We start from the raw sequence: 12,816 nt of genomic DNA, 5'->3' as shown, positions 1-12,816 counted from the left end.
GCCGCACAAATAGCCCCTCATCTCCTAGCTGTGTTCCCCCAACCTCTTTCTTACAGTGTCAGTGCTTGACCCAGAAAAGAGAGGAGGCGCAGACTGGACAAAGGAGAGTGTGGCCAGGGACACCTAATATGGCAGTCCTAGGAGTTGTAGGGGTCATAGGTTACAACCAGGCTTCCTGGGGTCAACTTCCCACCACTGGGCTCCTCCTCCTTTTCCCATGAGTCTTCCAACAGAAAAGGGCCCTCAGCCTTGGCTGTCCTAATTTAGAAGATGTAATTGGGGAGAGAGGGGTGGTAGAGAGGATGGCGTGGCCTCAGTTCCATGGAGCCCCAAAGGATGGCATATGTACAAGCGGCAGAAGGCAGGGTGAGGGCTGGCCAAGGGGGCGAGCGCTGGCCACAAGCTGGCTGCAGCGAGTTGATGTGTGGCATTGCAGGGGCACAGAGAGGTCACAGGACCAGGCAGGGGCATTCTCTGGCGGAAGGGAGGGGTGGGAAAGGCTTCTCATTCCCGATTGGTGCCAAAAAGCTGTAGGAAGAAGGTGAAGATGTAGATAATGTCTAGGTAAATGTTGAGGGCTCCGAAAATATACTCCTCGGGGCTCAGCGAGTGGCGTCGGTTACCCATCAGCAACTGTGTGTCAAATGCTAGGAACTGGGGAAGAAGGAGAGAGAGAGAGAGAGAGAGAGAGAGAGAGAGAGAGAGAGAAAGGTCAGAGGTCAAGCACTGTGAAATGAAGGCAAGCCTGATTTTTATTTTTTAGTTTTTTTTACATTCATTTCCTTTTATTTATTTATTTATTTTTATTTTTTTCTGTTTTTTTCTTATTTTTTAGTTTTTGATGCCAGTGTTGAGGTTTGAACTCAAGGTCTGGGTGCTGTTCCTGAGCTTTTTCACTTAAGGCTAACACCCTACTACTTGAGCCACAGCTCCATTTCTAGCTTTTTGATGGTTAATTCGAGAGAAATATTTCATGAACTTTCTTCCTGCCTGGGCTGGCTTTGAGCCTGGATCCTCCGATCTCAAGGATTACAGGATTAGCTAGGATTACAGCTTGAATTACCGAAGCCTTTGGCCTCCACCTCTGATTTTCTTATTCTCACCTCTACCTGGCTGCTTAGTGACAACCTGGAATCTAGAACTTTTTCAACACCTTCCACCCCCCAAGTTGATTCAACACCTGTTTACAGAGCACTTCCTATGTGATAAGCATAGAAGCCCAGCAGAGAATGAGAGAGATGGGATCCCTGTGTTTATGTGTTGAGTGGAACCCTTAAACAATACAAAGTGCTGGGTGTGGGGGGTACTGACCTATGTGGGTAGCAGGCTTCCTGGAGGAGGAGACTTTTAAGCTGAGTTAGTCCCCCCTCCCCCCCCCCCCACCATTTCTCTGAATGCCTTGCTCTTCCTTGGAGGGTAGATGACTGCTTGAGTGCTTCAAGTACTAGCAAGCAGGAACCGAATGAGCATTTGTTAGGTGCTATAGAGGCATCAGCCCATTTAGTCTTACTAATAACCCTGTCCTGTAGAGCTTACCATCCCCAGAGCAAACTGAGGCCAGATGGGTTAAATACTTGCTCCAGTTTATACAGCTAGGAAGTGGCAAGTTTAGGACTTGAACCACAGCAGGTCAGCTTCAGAGCCCTTGCATGGAACTGTTCTTCCCTGCTGTCTAAAGGTAGTACTCAAGGTGAATGTATTTTCTCCCAAGAAATGGACTCTCCCTGCAGCACCTTCATGGCCTAATGGATTCTGGATGGAATCCTAGCTACTCAGGAGGCTGAGATCTGAGGATCATGGTTCAAAGCCAGCCTGGGCTGAAAAGTCCCAGTGAGACTATCTCCAATTAATCACCCAAAAACTGGAAGTGGAGTTGTGGCTCAAAGTGGTAGAGCACTAGCCTTGAGCAAAAGAGCTCGGGGACATTGCCTGAGTTCAAGTCCAACAAGTGACCAAAAAAAATAATAATTAATTTAAAACATTATGACTGGTAAGAGCCATTGGTCTATGGAGATTAGAGGTCTTTCTTTCTTTCTTCACTTCACTATTAGGGATTAAACTCATAACACTTGAAACAAACCTCTAGTCCCTGTTGCCTTCATTATTTTCAAGGTAGAGTTTCTGTGCCTGGACTACCATCTTCCTACTTGTGCTTCTCCACATTGCTGCAGATGACAGCAGGCGTATGACACTGTGCCCAGCCATTGAAGGAGATGGAGTCTCACAAACTCTTTTTGCTTGGGTTAGTCTCACACCATGATCCGCTGATTCTGTCTCCCAAGTTAGCTAGAATTATAGGCTTGAACCACTGCACTTGGTAAAGTCTGCAATTCTTCAAATCCATTCATACTTTTGTAAACTGGGCTATGTCCCTCTTCTATCACTTATATGCGGAAGACTTGTGTTCCTTGGGTCCTCTGAAACTCATTCATATACCAAAAAATATGTGTGTGGGTAACAGCTGTATGCCAGGCACGTGCTGAGAGCTGAAGAGACAATGAGATACAAAAAGCTGTGTCAGCTTTGGGGAGGTTCACTGCTGAGTGGGGACACCTACAGATAATGACCAAAAAAAAAAAACACTGGTACAATCTCTAATTAAGGTTGTGGAGGGGGAGTTTCTGATTGGGTGGGAGAAAGGTGTCCTAGGAGAGGTGACATTTTACCTGGGGGTGTGAAGGATGAGTAGGAGTTTATGGACAGAGAAGACCTAGGGGAACCCTGGGAATTAGAAGGGGCCTTCTATGAAGAGTGAGGAATTCAGTGTGCTAAGAACGATGTGGGAAGGGCGAGAGGGCAAAACAGCTGGACTTGACCTTGAAATCTGCCCTTTGAGGTTGAGGGCATACTGCCCCCAGCTCCCTTGGCCCACATTCTTCTTTGCTTTAGATGCAGCCCTGTGGAACCCTGGGAGAATCACTGGATCCATGCCAAAGCCCCCAGTACACAGGGGATTACAGACTCCAAGAGGAGCAAGTCCATCAGCAGTGGGACACAGAGGCAGGTCATCTCTGAAGGTGGGGCAGAGGGGAGTGATTATCAGCTCAGTCAAGAACAACAACTCACTAGCTGCCCTGGGCAAAGCATTCAATCTCTCCAAGCCTGTAAGTACAGAGGTGTCAAAGGGAGATGAGGGTGCTTGCCTATGAGGCTGTCATGAGAGTCAGATAATGTGTGCAAGGTGCCTGGCATGGTGCCTGACACACAGCCAATGCTTAATGAATGGGAGCTGTTAATGGGGCTTATTGTTACTGTCTGCAGAAGGAGAGGTGCTCTCCTGAGGACAGGTAGATGCTGCTAGACGCTGCTGAAAAGATTTGGGTGGCTCCTGCATCTCATCAGAGAGGCAGAAATGTTCCTAGCTGTGTGGCCTTAGCAGAAGAAAACTGGGGAGCTGTGGCCAGGGCAGGAGGGAGCTGATGTGAGTGTGTCAGGCCTCTGAGCTCTGCAACATTGAGAAAGGTGTACTCAGGAATTCAGACTAGAGCTGGAATGCCTAGATTTGAGTCCTGGCTCCATCTCTCAAGTCAAGTCAGCCACTGGACCTCAGTGTCCTCATCTGCAGCATGGGACTAATAATGATAATGATCATAATAATAGTAATGCTAAGTCGGGCGCTGGTGGCTCATGCCTGTAATCCTAGCTACTCAGGAGGCTGAGATCTGAGGATCGTGATTCAAAGCCAGCCCGGGCAGGAAAGACTGTGAGACTCCTATCTCCAATAAACCACCAGAAAACTGGAAGTGGCGCTGTAGCTCAAGTGGTAGAGCGCTCGCCTTGAGCTGAAGAGCTGAGGGACAGCGCCCAGGCCCAGAGTTCAAGCCCCGCGACCGACCAAAAAAATAAATAAATAAAATAATAGTAATGCTCACACCACTGAGTTAGTGTACTTGGCATCAGCTGTTACTATTCTGTAGGATCGTTTTACTTCATTGCACTCCGTGGCATTCCATTTGCATTCCCAAGTAAATTTTCAATGTGAGAGAGGAGAGAGAGAGAAAGAGAGAGAGAGAGAGAGAGAACGAGCACAGAGAGACCACCTCAATGCTATAGGCTGTTTAGCAGTCACAGCTGCCAGCATAAGTTCATACATTTCTGAGCTGGCTTATCAATCAGTAGCTTGCTTAGTTGATTTCCCAGAGTCTGGTCACCCCTGGGTGAACTAATGAAATTGAATCTCTCAACCTAGAAGGCTTGGCCCTTAATCAGGTCTTGGGATGCCTTCTCCAAAGAGGCCTCTCAGAGCAGCCAGTTTGGCTTTTCTCTCCAACAAGAAGAATGGAAGGACGGTGGCCTCTGCCCTTGCTCTCTGCCTGGATGTTTATCTCCATGGTCCTATGTGGGATGGCCTGCTCCAAGTGTCAACCCCAGTGCCTGGTTCCATCACTGAAACCTCAGGCCTGTGAGTCAATGGGAGACTTTCCATTCACTTATTCTCAGTATTTACTGAGCACCTACTATGTCTGCCCTAAGAGTACTGACAGCTTCATGAGGTCCCAGAGCTAGCAGGGATTCTGGTCTGAGCTCGAATTCATTACAGAGGAAAGTAATCGATTGGGCTCTCCCTGCAATGGAAAGCAGAGTTGGCAAGGGTCTTAGTTGAGAGCTGATTATCTTGGTTACGGCTGATATCTTAGGTTTTATTTAGTGTTTTTTTTAAACATTTTAGTTTTAAATTGAGAGTTAAAAACTGGGTTGATTGCCAACACCTTAAAAAATAGCAGGGGCCAGACAGTGGTGGCTTATGCCTATATTCTTAACTACTCAGAACTACTTCATTGCTCAGATCTACTTAACTACTGAGATCTGAGGATCACAGTTCAAAGCCAGCTTGGGCAGGAAAATCCATGAGACTCTTATCTCCAGTTAACCACCAAAAAGCCAGAAGTGGAGTTGTAGCTCAAGTGACAGGGCACCAGCCTTGAGTGAAAACTAAGGGACAGAGCCTAGTCCCTGAGTTCAAGCCTCAATGCCAGCACACACACACACACACACACACACACACACACAAATGAAAACTCCCCCAAAGCAACAACAAACAACCACAAAACAACAGATGCCTGAGTGAGCCATCTGAACGCAAGAACCCATAGAGAAGCACGTGGGGGTGGGAATGACAGGCAGTGGTGGGACCAGGACACTAGGATACTTTTAGTGGAATAGTCCCTTGCAAGGGCATGGCTACTATTATATAAAGCAAGGAATGGTCAGAGTGACCAGTGACTTGCTGGTGGTTGCTTATCTGAACTGGAACCTGATTGTGGCGGTGGGGCAAGGAGGGAGGGCAGGTGGGGCAGAGGAGCAGAGCACACTGCCCTGAGCTTCCCCACTGGCCATGTGTGCACCTGCTCAGATCCACAACTACACTCCTGGCCTGATCCTGCTCTGTCAGGACACAGGTTTATGTCTGTTACCCTCCTTCCCCCCAACTCAGCCTCAGATGAGAGGCTGAGGCATTCTGAGAGAGCCAGGCCATGGAAAGGCTACCAACGGATGGGCACTGAATACAAAGAGCCACGGCTGCAATGTGTTGAACCAGCATAAAAAGAAACTCGTGGACTGAGTCCCTCCTACATCAATGCCAGCAGGGGTGTGCAGAGGGGCGAGTTCCAGGCCATTCTCTAAGGCTGCTTCTAACAGTAATTTGCTGGAAATAACCCAAACTCTCCACAGGAGGCTGGCTAACTAAACTGGCAGTGGTACTGAGGTTGAAACAGCTTTGATATTTGCTAGCACAAGAAAAAGAACCAGCCACAGAAAATCCCTATGATCCCATAAAACTATATAGGTCCTAGGAGACTGTATAGTAAATATCTCTTTAGAAAGGTCTAGAGGAGGGCTGGGAAGGTGGCTCAGTGGTAGAGTGCTTGCCTTGCATGCATGAGACCCTGGGTTGGATTCCTCAGCACCACATAAGCAGAAAAAGTCAGAAGTGGTGCTGTGGCTCAAGTGGTAGAACACTAGTCTTGAGCTGAAGAGCTGAGGGACAGTGCCCAGGCCCAGAGTTCAGGCCCCACAACCAAAAAAAAAAAAAGAAAGAAAGAAAAGACAAGAATAGAAAAAGAATAAAAAAGAAGAAAGGTCTAGAGGAAGATTCTATTGCCTATAGGTGTGACCATGTGAATGAAAGCTGGGAGGAGAGCATGTTATAAATGAGCTAGCTTTATCTGTGTGTGTGTGTGTGTGTGTGTGTGTGTGTGTGTGTGTGTTGGGACTTGAACTCAGGGCATGGGTGCTGTCCTTTAACTCTTTTCTCAAGGTTGATGTTCTACCATTTGTGCCACAGCTCTGCTTCTGGCTTTTTTGGTGATAATTGGAGATAAGAATCTCAAGGACTTTGCTGCCTAGGCTGGCTTTGAACTATAATCTTCAGATCTCAGCCTCCTGAGTAGTAGCTAGAATTACAGGCATAAGCCATCAGCATCCTGCAACACACTTGTAAAATAAATATACTGGCTGCCATTCAATTCTCACTATAAGCTTCTTTGACAGGTGTTGCTTTATAAAGCACGGAGAGTAAAAGGGATTTGTCCAGGTCATACAACCAAGAAGATAAGCTCGAGTCTTCTGGCTCCAGTGGCCATTATGGTATGTATCTGTGTGGAAAGATCCACCTGGCCCTGACATACAGGATGATCTTGTGTTTTGGGTTTGTTTTTTGAGGTAGGGTCCCACTATATCCCAAGCTGGGATTTAACTCATAATCATCCTGCCTCTGCCTTCTGAGTGCTGGAGTTATAGTTGTACATAGGTTGCAACTGGATTGGGGGATTCTTAAAAGAGCCTGCCAGCTGTATGGGCCTCAGGGCTGCACGTAAGGCAGCAGGGGAGTGAGAAGAGGCTGCTGAGAGGAGGTCTCCAGCCAGATGTCAACAGAAAGTCCTTCTTTCCCCTCCATTGACTTCATTGCCTTAAATGGTGCAGGCAATAGTCACACCTACAGGCAAGCCTCTAAAGAGGCAGAGTCTGAAAGGCATTCTAGCCAGAAATACTGGTCTAGAATGAAGGGGGAGGATAGTAAATATGTCTGAAAGAGCCATGTGGCCATATGAGAGGGGGTATGAATGCAATACAGTGCTTGAGAACACAGGCTGGGAGAGACATAGACCTGGGGTTGAAGCTTGGGCTCCAACTCACTTCAGTAAGAGTTTATTGAGCATGGTGGTACATAAGGAGATAAGCAGATCATGAGTTTGAGGCCATCCTGATTTATATACCTAAGTCCGGGCCATTTTGAGCTACATAGTGAATTTCTGTCTCAAGAAATCTAACTAACCAGATGCTGGTGGTTCATGCCTGTAAGGCTAGTTACTCAGGAGGCTGATAGATGAGGATCACAGTTCAAAATCAGCCCAAGCAGAAAAGTCCATGAGACTTTTCTCTCTAAATAACCTCCAAAATACTGGAAGTGGAGCTATGTCTCCAGTGGCAGAGCCCTGGCCTTGTGCAAAAAAGCTAAGGGACGGTGTCCAGACCCTGAGTTCAAACCCTAGTATTGGCACAAACAAAACAAAAAATTGAAACAAACAAAAAACCCAAGTTCTCCATCAAGGATAATCCACTACATTTTTTTCCTAAGTGCTTTACATATATCAATTCACTTACAAGTCATCACAGACAGCATTCTTGCCCCCATTCTACAAATGAGGAAATGGAAACAAAGAGAGGTTAGCTAATTTGACCAGTGCGTAGCTATAGAATATGACAGAGAAGGGCTTGGAAGCTGGGACCCTGGCTTCAAACTTTACTGCCCCAAGGAAAAGATTAACATTTATAATAAGAATAATAGCTACCACCTACCATATGCCAGGGGCTAGGCCAACTTTCCCTTTATTTCTCTTTCATCTATGATCTTAGCCATTACAACAGCCTGGAAGCAGGTAATAATGGTCCCATTTTAAAGATGAGCCAACAAAAACACAGGTCAAGTAGACTGACCAAGGTCACCCAGTGGTAAAGATGAATGAGACCTTGAATGTGCAGTACACTAGCCAGTTGCCTAGTTTCTTCCCACTCACAAGCATCCCCCTCCCTCCACAGTTCTGCCCAGAGGACCTCTTCCTGGCTCTACTCTGGAGAGCCCCATTTAAGGTGATACGAGAACAGTAGTTCTTCTGTCCCTGCCTTGGTGGCTTGCAGGTGTGGGTTTCCCTGCTAGCAGGACTTCTAAACCTCCCCTCCTTTTGCACCCCCTGCCTTAGAAATAGGGGCATTCTTTCACCACCCTCTGTCAGATCGTATGAATATCCAGGTGTGAGGAGGGCATGGGTCCAAAGGGTTAGTACCCCCACCCCCACCCTGGGAGGTAAGGACTGGGAGCAGGGGACTTGTTCACTGGTCATTGTCCATGCTCCTTTGCCTCTCCCAGGGAAGAAGCCACTTCATTTCCAGATGGCTGAGTGAGACTTCAGGAAAGGCAGCCCTGTGGCAGAGGGTGGGTGACAGACTGGAAGACTCTCAGGGATCTTTTCTGGCTTATGTAAACGCTTAATGCAAAAGAACCTCCAAACTCGGAATGAAAAACGATGTCTAACTTAAAATCACACTGTAGCCTTGGATTGCACAGCCATTATTACCTCCAAGTGTGTACAGGGTGGTATTTATATCACAGAACTGAATGAGAAAGGCAGGTTGAGGTGTGGGGAAATGACAGTATTTTCTCTTAAATCTCCCAGATGCTGGACATGATTGGGGACCATGGCTGGACAGACATAACTGCCCAAAGCCTTGCCTTATAGATGTAAGGCTGAGAAGGCCTAGGTCTGGAGACTCCCTGGGCCTCTATTTTCTAGCTGTGAAATGGGCAGAGAAATAAGCTAACAGGACTCTGTGAGTACTGTATGTATGTATATGTGTGGTGCCTGTGTGTATGTGTGCCTGTGTGTGTGTGTATACCTGTTCATTCTAAGCCTCTGCAGGGACTGAAGACAAATGGCTATGTTGGGAGTCACCATCCAGCACCTCTATAAAGCTGCCTTCAAGCCTGGCTCACCCAGGCCTACAGTGCCTAATCTTGACCACACACGGGAAGCCGCCACTTTGTTCCTGACTTTGGGGCTTAGCCTCTTAACTGCTCTTCCAGGTCCTGGCTTATGCACTTGATTTCTCATTAATCTTTCCCAAATTAGGGTGACTGATTTGTTTCTTAGCAAATCTCAGTGACTCCTGAGACCCTCAAATTGGCCAGGCTGGGCAGGGAGGAAAAATGTCTGTTCCTGACAGCCTTACCACTTGAGTTCTAAAATTCTATCCCTATTTTTTTCCCCTTTGAGTCCTCCCCTAGGTCTGAAGGATTTGGCTTCCTAATATGTATGACTCAGAGGCCTTAGTTTCCCCAAAGATGGAAGGCTCAACTCTAAAATGGAACAACTTTCTGAGCCAGAGGCTTAGCGCTAAGGCGCTGGATCCCTGTCCCCTCTCAGTTCTGCCTCAGCTTCACAATCCTGTCAGGCTCATCACCCAGTTCAGATCATGAGTTTCCACAGAAAGAATAGAAAAGAAAAGGAAGAAAAAGATACCTAGGGAGAAAGCACTAGAGGGAGAGTACAACGTGTCCAATGCTTCTTCAAGGCAGTGCCTTTCAGCTGACTCACCCACTTCCACTGGCATTTGAGTTCTGGCATCTGGTAGGGGGAGGGAGGAAGGCTGAAAACCCAAGGCTTCCTGACAATGTACCAGCACTGGACATGGGTCAGGTCTAGGAGGGGCTTGTTCTTCAGGATGGGATTAGAGTCCTGAGAAGCCCAGGCTTCACACCCTTCAATTGCAGCTCAGTCCAGCCGAGTGGCCCTACCCTCCAAGACAGCAGAGTCTCTTAGGCAAGGATGGAGGAAAATCTAACTAAGAAAAAAAAACCACTGGGTTCTCCCACCAGGCTAGTATGGAAGGTCCTTCTAGAAGTCTGGGAACCTCATCTGACCCACTCTTCACCCCTTTCTTCACATGTCCTGTTGACTGTAGCAGCCTGCACTTCTTGTCTAGCTGTAGTGCTGCAGTGCTATGAGAGAGCCCTCTGCCCCTTAGTGCTGAGAATCCCTCAGGCCAGAGGGGGATGCCAGGATGAGCAAGAGGAGAAAGCAAAGGGTACTGGGCTGGAGCTAGGAGGAAACCACGGGAAAAGTGATGCTGGCAGGAGGGGCACAAGGCCAGAGCATGCTGTTGAGAGGGAGTTCGTGAGAAGATAGAGGGATTTGAATTCTTTTTGCCAGTACTGGGCCTTGAACTCAGGATCTAAGCTTTTGCTCGAGGCTAGCACTCTACCACTTGAGCCACAGTGCCACTTCTGGCCTTTTCTGTGTATGTGATACTGAGGAATAGAACCCAGGGCTTCATGCCTGCTAGGCAAGCACTCTACCACTGAGCCACATTCCCAGCCAGTATGTGAATTCTTACAGGGTGGCTTACTGAGGACCCTGTCCACCTAAAACTAAGAGAAAGAAGATGGGTGGAGTCTGGCTGCCCCTGTCCTTGACTTTCCCCTGTACCAGGGCACCAGGAGCCTGTCTTCCCTCCTTCAACCAGATGGACCTGACCAAGTACTCTCTTGACCACTGTTTATGTAACTTGCAATATGATCCCAACCAAGGCTTTCTGGTGTGTTGACTGAATGAGACATTAAGAGGTAATTGAGCACCATAATTCTTCCTTCTCCTCCCTGTGACTCACAGGAGACTGCCTGGGCACTGCCTCATTCAGCTGTGCAACCGGGCCATCTTAGCACCTCAGGGGGCCTGCCCCTCACTGCACCACACCTTCCAGGCACTCATTCATCCAAAAAACATGTGCCATGGCAAGGGCTATTGTAAATGAAGCAGACCTTTGGAGAAGGGGGATATGGAGCTGAATGAGTCCCCAAATGGGCAAAAAAGGGAAGTGCTCTAAGGTAGGAAAGATGTATTAAACTGTTGAGTTTGACTCTTGGATTCAGCAACAGAGGCAATGGTGATCTGAAGCAGGACACTTTTTTGTGTGTGCCATTATTGAGGCTTAAACTCAGAGCCTGGATTGTTGTCCTCTAACTTTTTTTCTTTTCCTTTTCCTTTTTTTCTTTTGCCAGTCTTGGCGCTATCTCTGTGCTTCTTTTGCTCAGTGCTAGCACTCTACCATTTGAGCCACATGCCACTTCCAGCCTTTTCTGTTATATGGTACTGAGGAATGGAACCCAGGGCTTCATGCATGCTAGGCAAGCACTCTACTGCTAAGCTACATTCCCGGCCCAGTTCTTTAACTTTTTGTGCTCAAGAGTGGTGCTCTACCACTGAGCCACAGCTCCATTTCCAACTTTTTAGTGGTTAATTGGACATAGGCATCTCATGGACTTTTCTGCCCAGACTGGCTTTGAACCACGATCCTCACATCTCAGATTCCTGAGGAGCTAGGTAGATGAGAGCACTTTGAAAGAGTTAGTTGGGCTGAGGGAGGGGCTCAGTGTCATAGGACATGCTTAACAGATGCAGGTGTGGAATGAACATGCCATGCCCAGGCAGCAAGGGGCTGGTGTGGCTGTAGAAGAGTGGGTGAAGGAGACATCAGAGATGTCCTGCAGGAAGCAACTGCTGGACGCCAAGCAGGGGCTGATCTGACCTGCCTCATTCCAGCTGCTGGTGCAGTATGGAGAAGACTGTGTGCCCAGCAGGGGAAACTGGCCTGCAGAAGACCATGATGACAAGCCCTGGTAAAAGGTCATAGCTTCTGGTACCAGGGAGGACCATGAAGGTAGACAGAACACTCAGATTCTGTATAGGAGGTAGAGGGGTTGGAGGCATGGCTCAGTTGGTAGAATACCAGTCAATGAATGGAAGTATCAGGTACTGAGTTTGAATCTTGGTCTTGGACCAAAAAAAAAAAAAAAAAAAAGCTAGGAGACAGAGATACAGAATGTGTTGTTGGGTTTCCTGGGAGGTATAAACAAAGGGGAATAGTCAAGAATGTAGCAAGGTGTTTGTCCTGTGTGACTAGGAGATAGGAAGGCTGTGGCGGAAGCAGGCACCTTGGGAAAGGGCAGGAGGTAGACCCTGTGAAGTTGATTTGGATGTATTCAGATGAGGGGTGGCATTGATTAGGCCATGGGACATCCTCGTCTGGAACTCAAGAGAGAGTTTCAGGCTGGAGATGTCAATGTATGTCATCAGCTTAAAGGATGGTATTCAAAGCATTGAAAGTGGATGAGCTCCTAAGGGATAAGGGGGAAAGAGAAGAGCCAGGGCCTGCTCCGGGCAGGTAGCACAATGGGGCAGGCTAGAGAAAGACTAGGTGAAGGGTTACCTGGACACCCAAGGGGGAAAAACATGCTTCTGGGGAGGAACAATTATTTCTATCAAGCTCTGCTGAGTAAAGAGGGAGATTGCGATTGATTGCTGGATTAACAATGTGGAGGCCATTGGTGATCTGAATGAGCACATTGTTAAGAGGGTTAAGTGGATTGGGGTGTGGCTCAGTGGTTCAGTGTATGCTTTGCATGTACAAGGCTTTGAATTCAATCTTGTGCATCACACACGTACACATATATGATGGTTAGGCAGGGAAGAATTACCCAGGTACATGTGCCTCACACCTATAATCCCAGCTACTCAGGAGGCTGAGATCTGAGGATCACAGAAGCCAACCTGGGCAGACAAATGTGTGGGATTCTTTTTTTTTTTGGTCGGTCATGGGGCCTGAACTCTGGGCCTGAGCACTGTCCCTCAGCTCTTCTGCTCAAGGCTAGCACTCTACCACTTGAGCCAAAGCGCCACTTCCAGCTTTTTCTGCTTATGTGGTGCTGAGGAATCGAACCCAGGGCCTCATGCATGCAAGGCAAGCACTCTACCACTGAGC

The 12,816-nt window shown here is 47.7% G+C and overlaps 1 protein-coding gene across 2 annotated transcripts in view; it reads right to left on the bottom strand.

Annotated features, from left to right (window-relative positions):
* Nucleotides 1-409: 409 nt before the first annotated feature.
* The window catches only part of Faim2 (Fas apoptotic inhibitory molecule 2), a 34,753-nt gene continuing 22,346 nt past the window's right edge, over nucleotides 410-12,816 (bottom strand). The window contains exon 12 of one of the 2 annotated variants that reach the window (XM_013018766.1): nucleotides 410-654. In XM_013018766.1, coding sequence (XP_012874220.1) covers nucleotides 505-654 — 150 coding nt within the window. In that variant the 3' untranslated portion in view covers nucleotides 410-504. The remainder of the gene's footprint in view (nucleotides 655-12,816) is intronic. The other variant, XM_013018767.1, reaches the window with a different exon arrangement.

Source organism: Dipodomys ordii, unplaced genomic scaffold (genome assembly GCF_000151885.1).
Source record: "Dipodomys ordii isolate 6190 unplaced genomic scaffold, Dord_2.0 Scaffold42, whole genome shotgun sequence".
NCBI classification, from domain to species: Eukaryota; Metazoa; Chordata; class Mammalia; order Rodentia; family Heteromyidae; genus Dipodomys; species Dipodomys ordii.
This window is presented reverse-complemented; position numbering and strand designations above follow the sequence as displayed.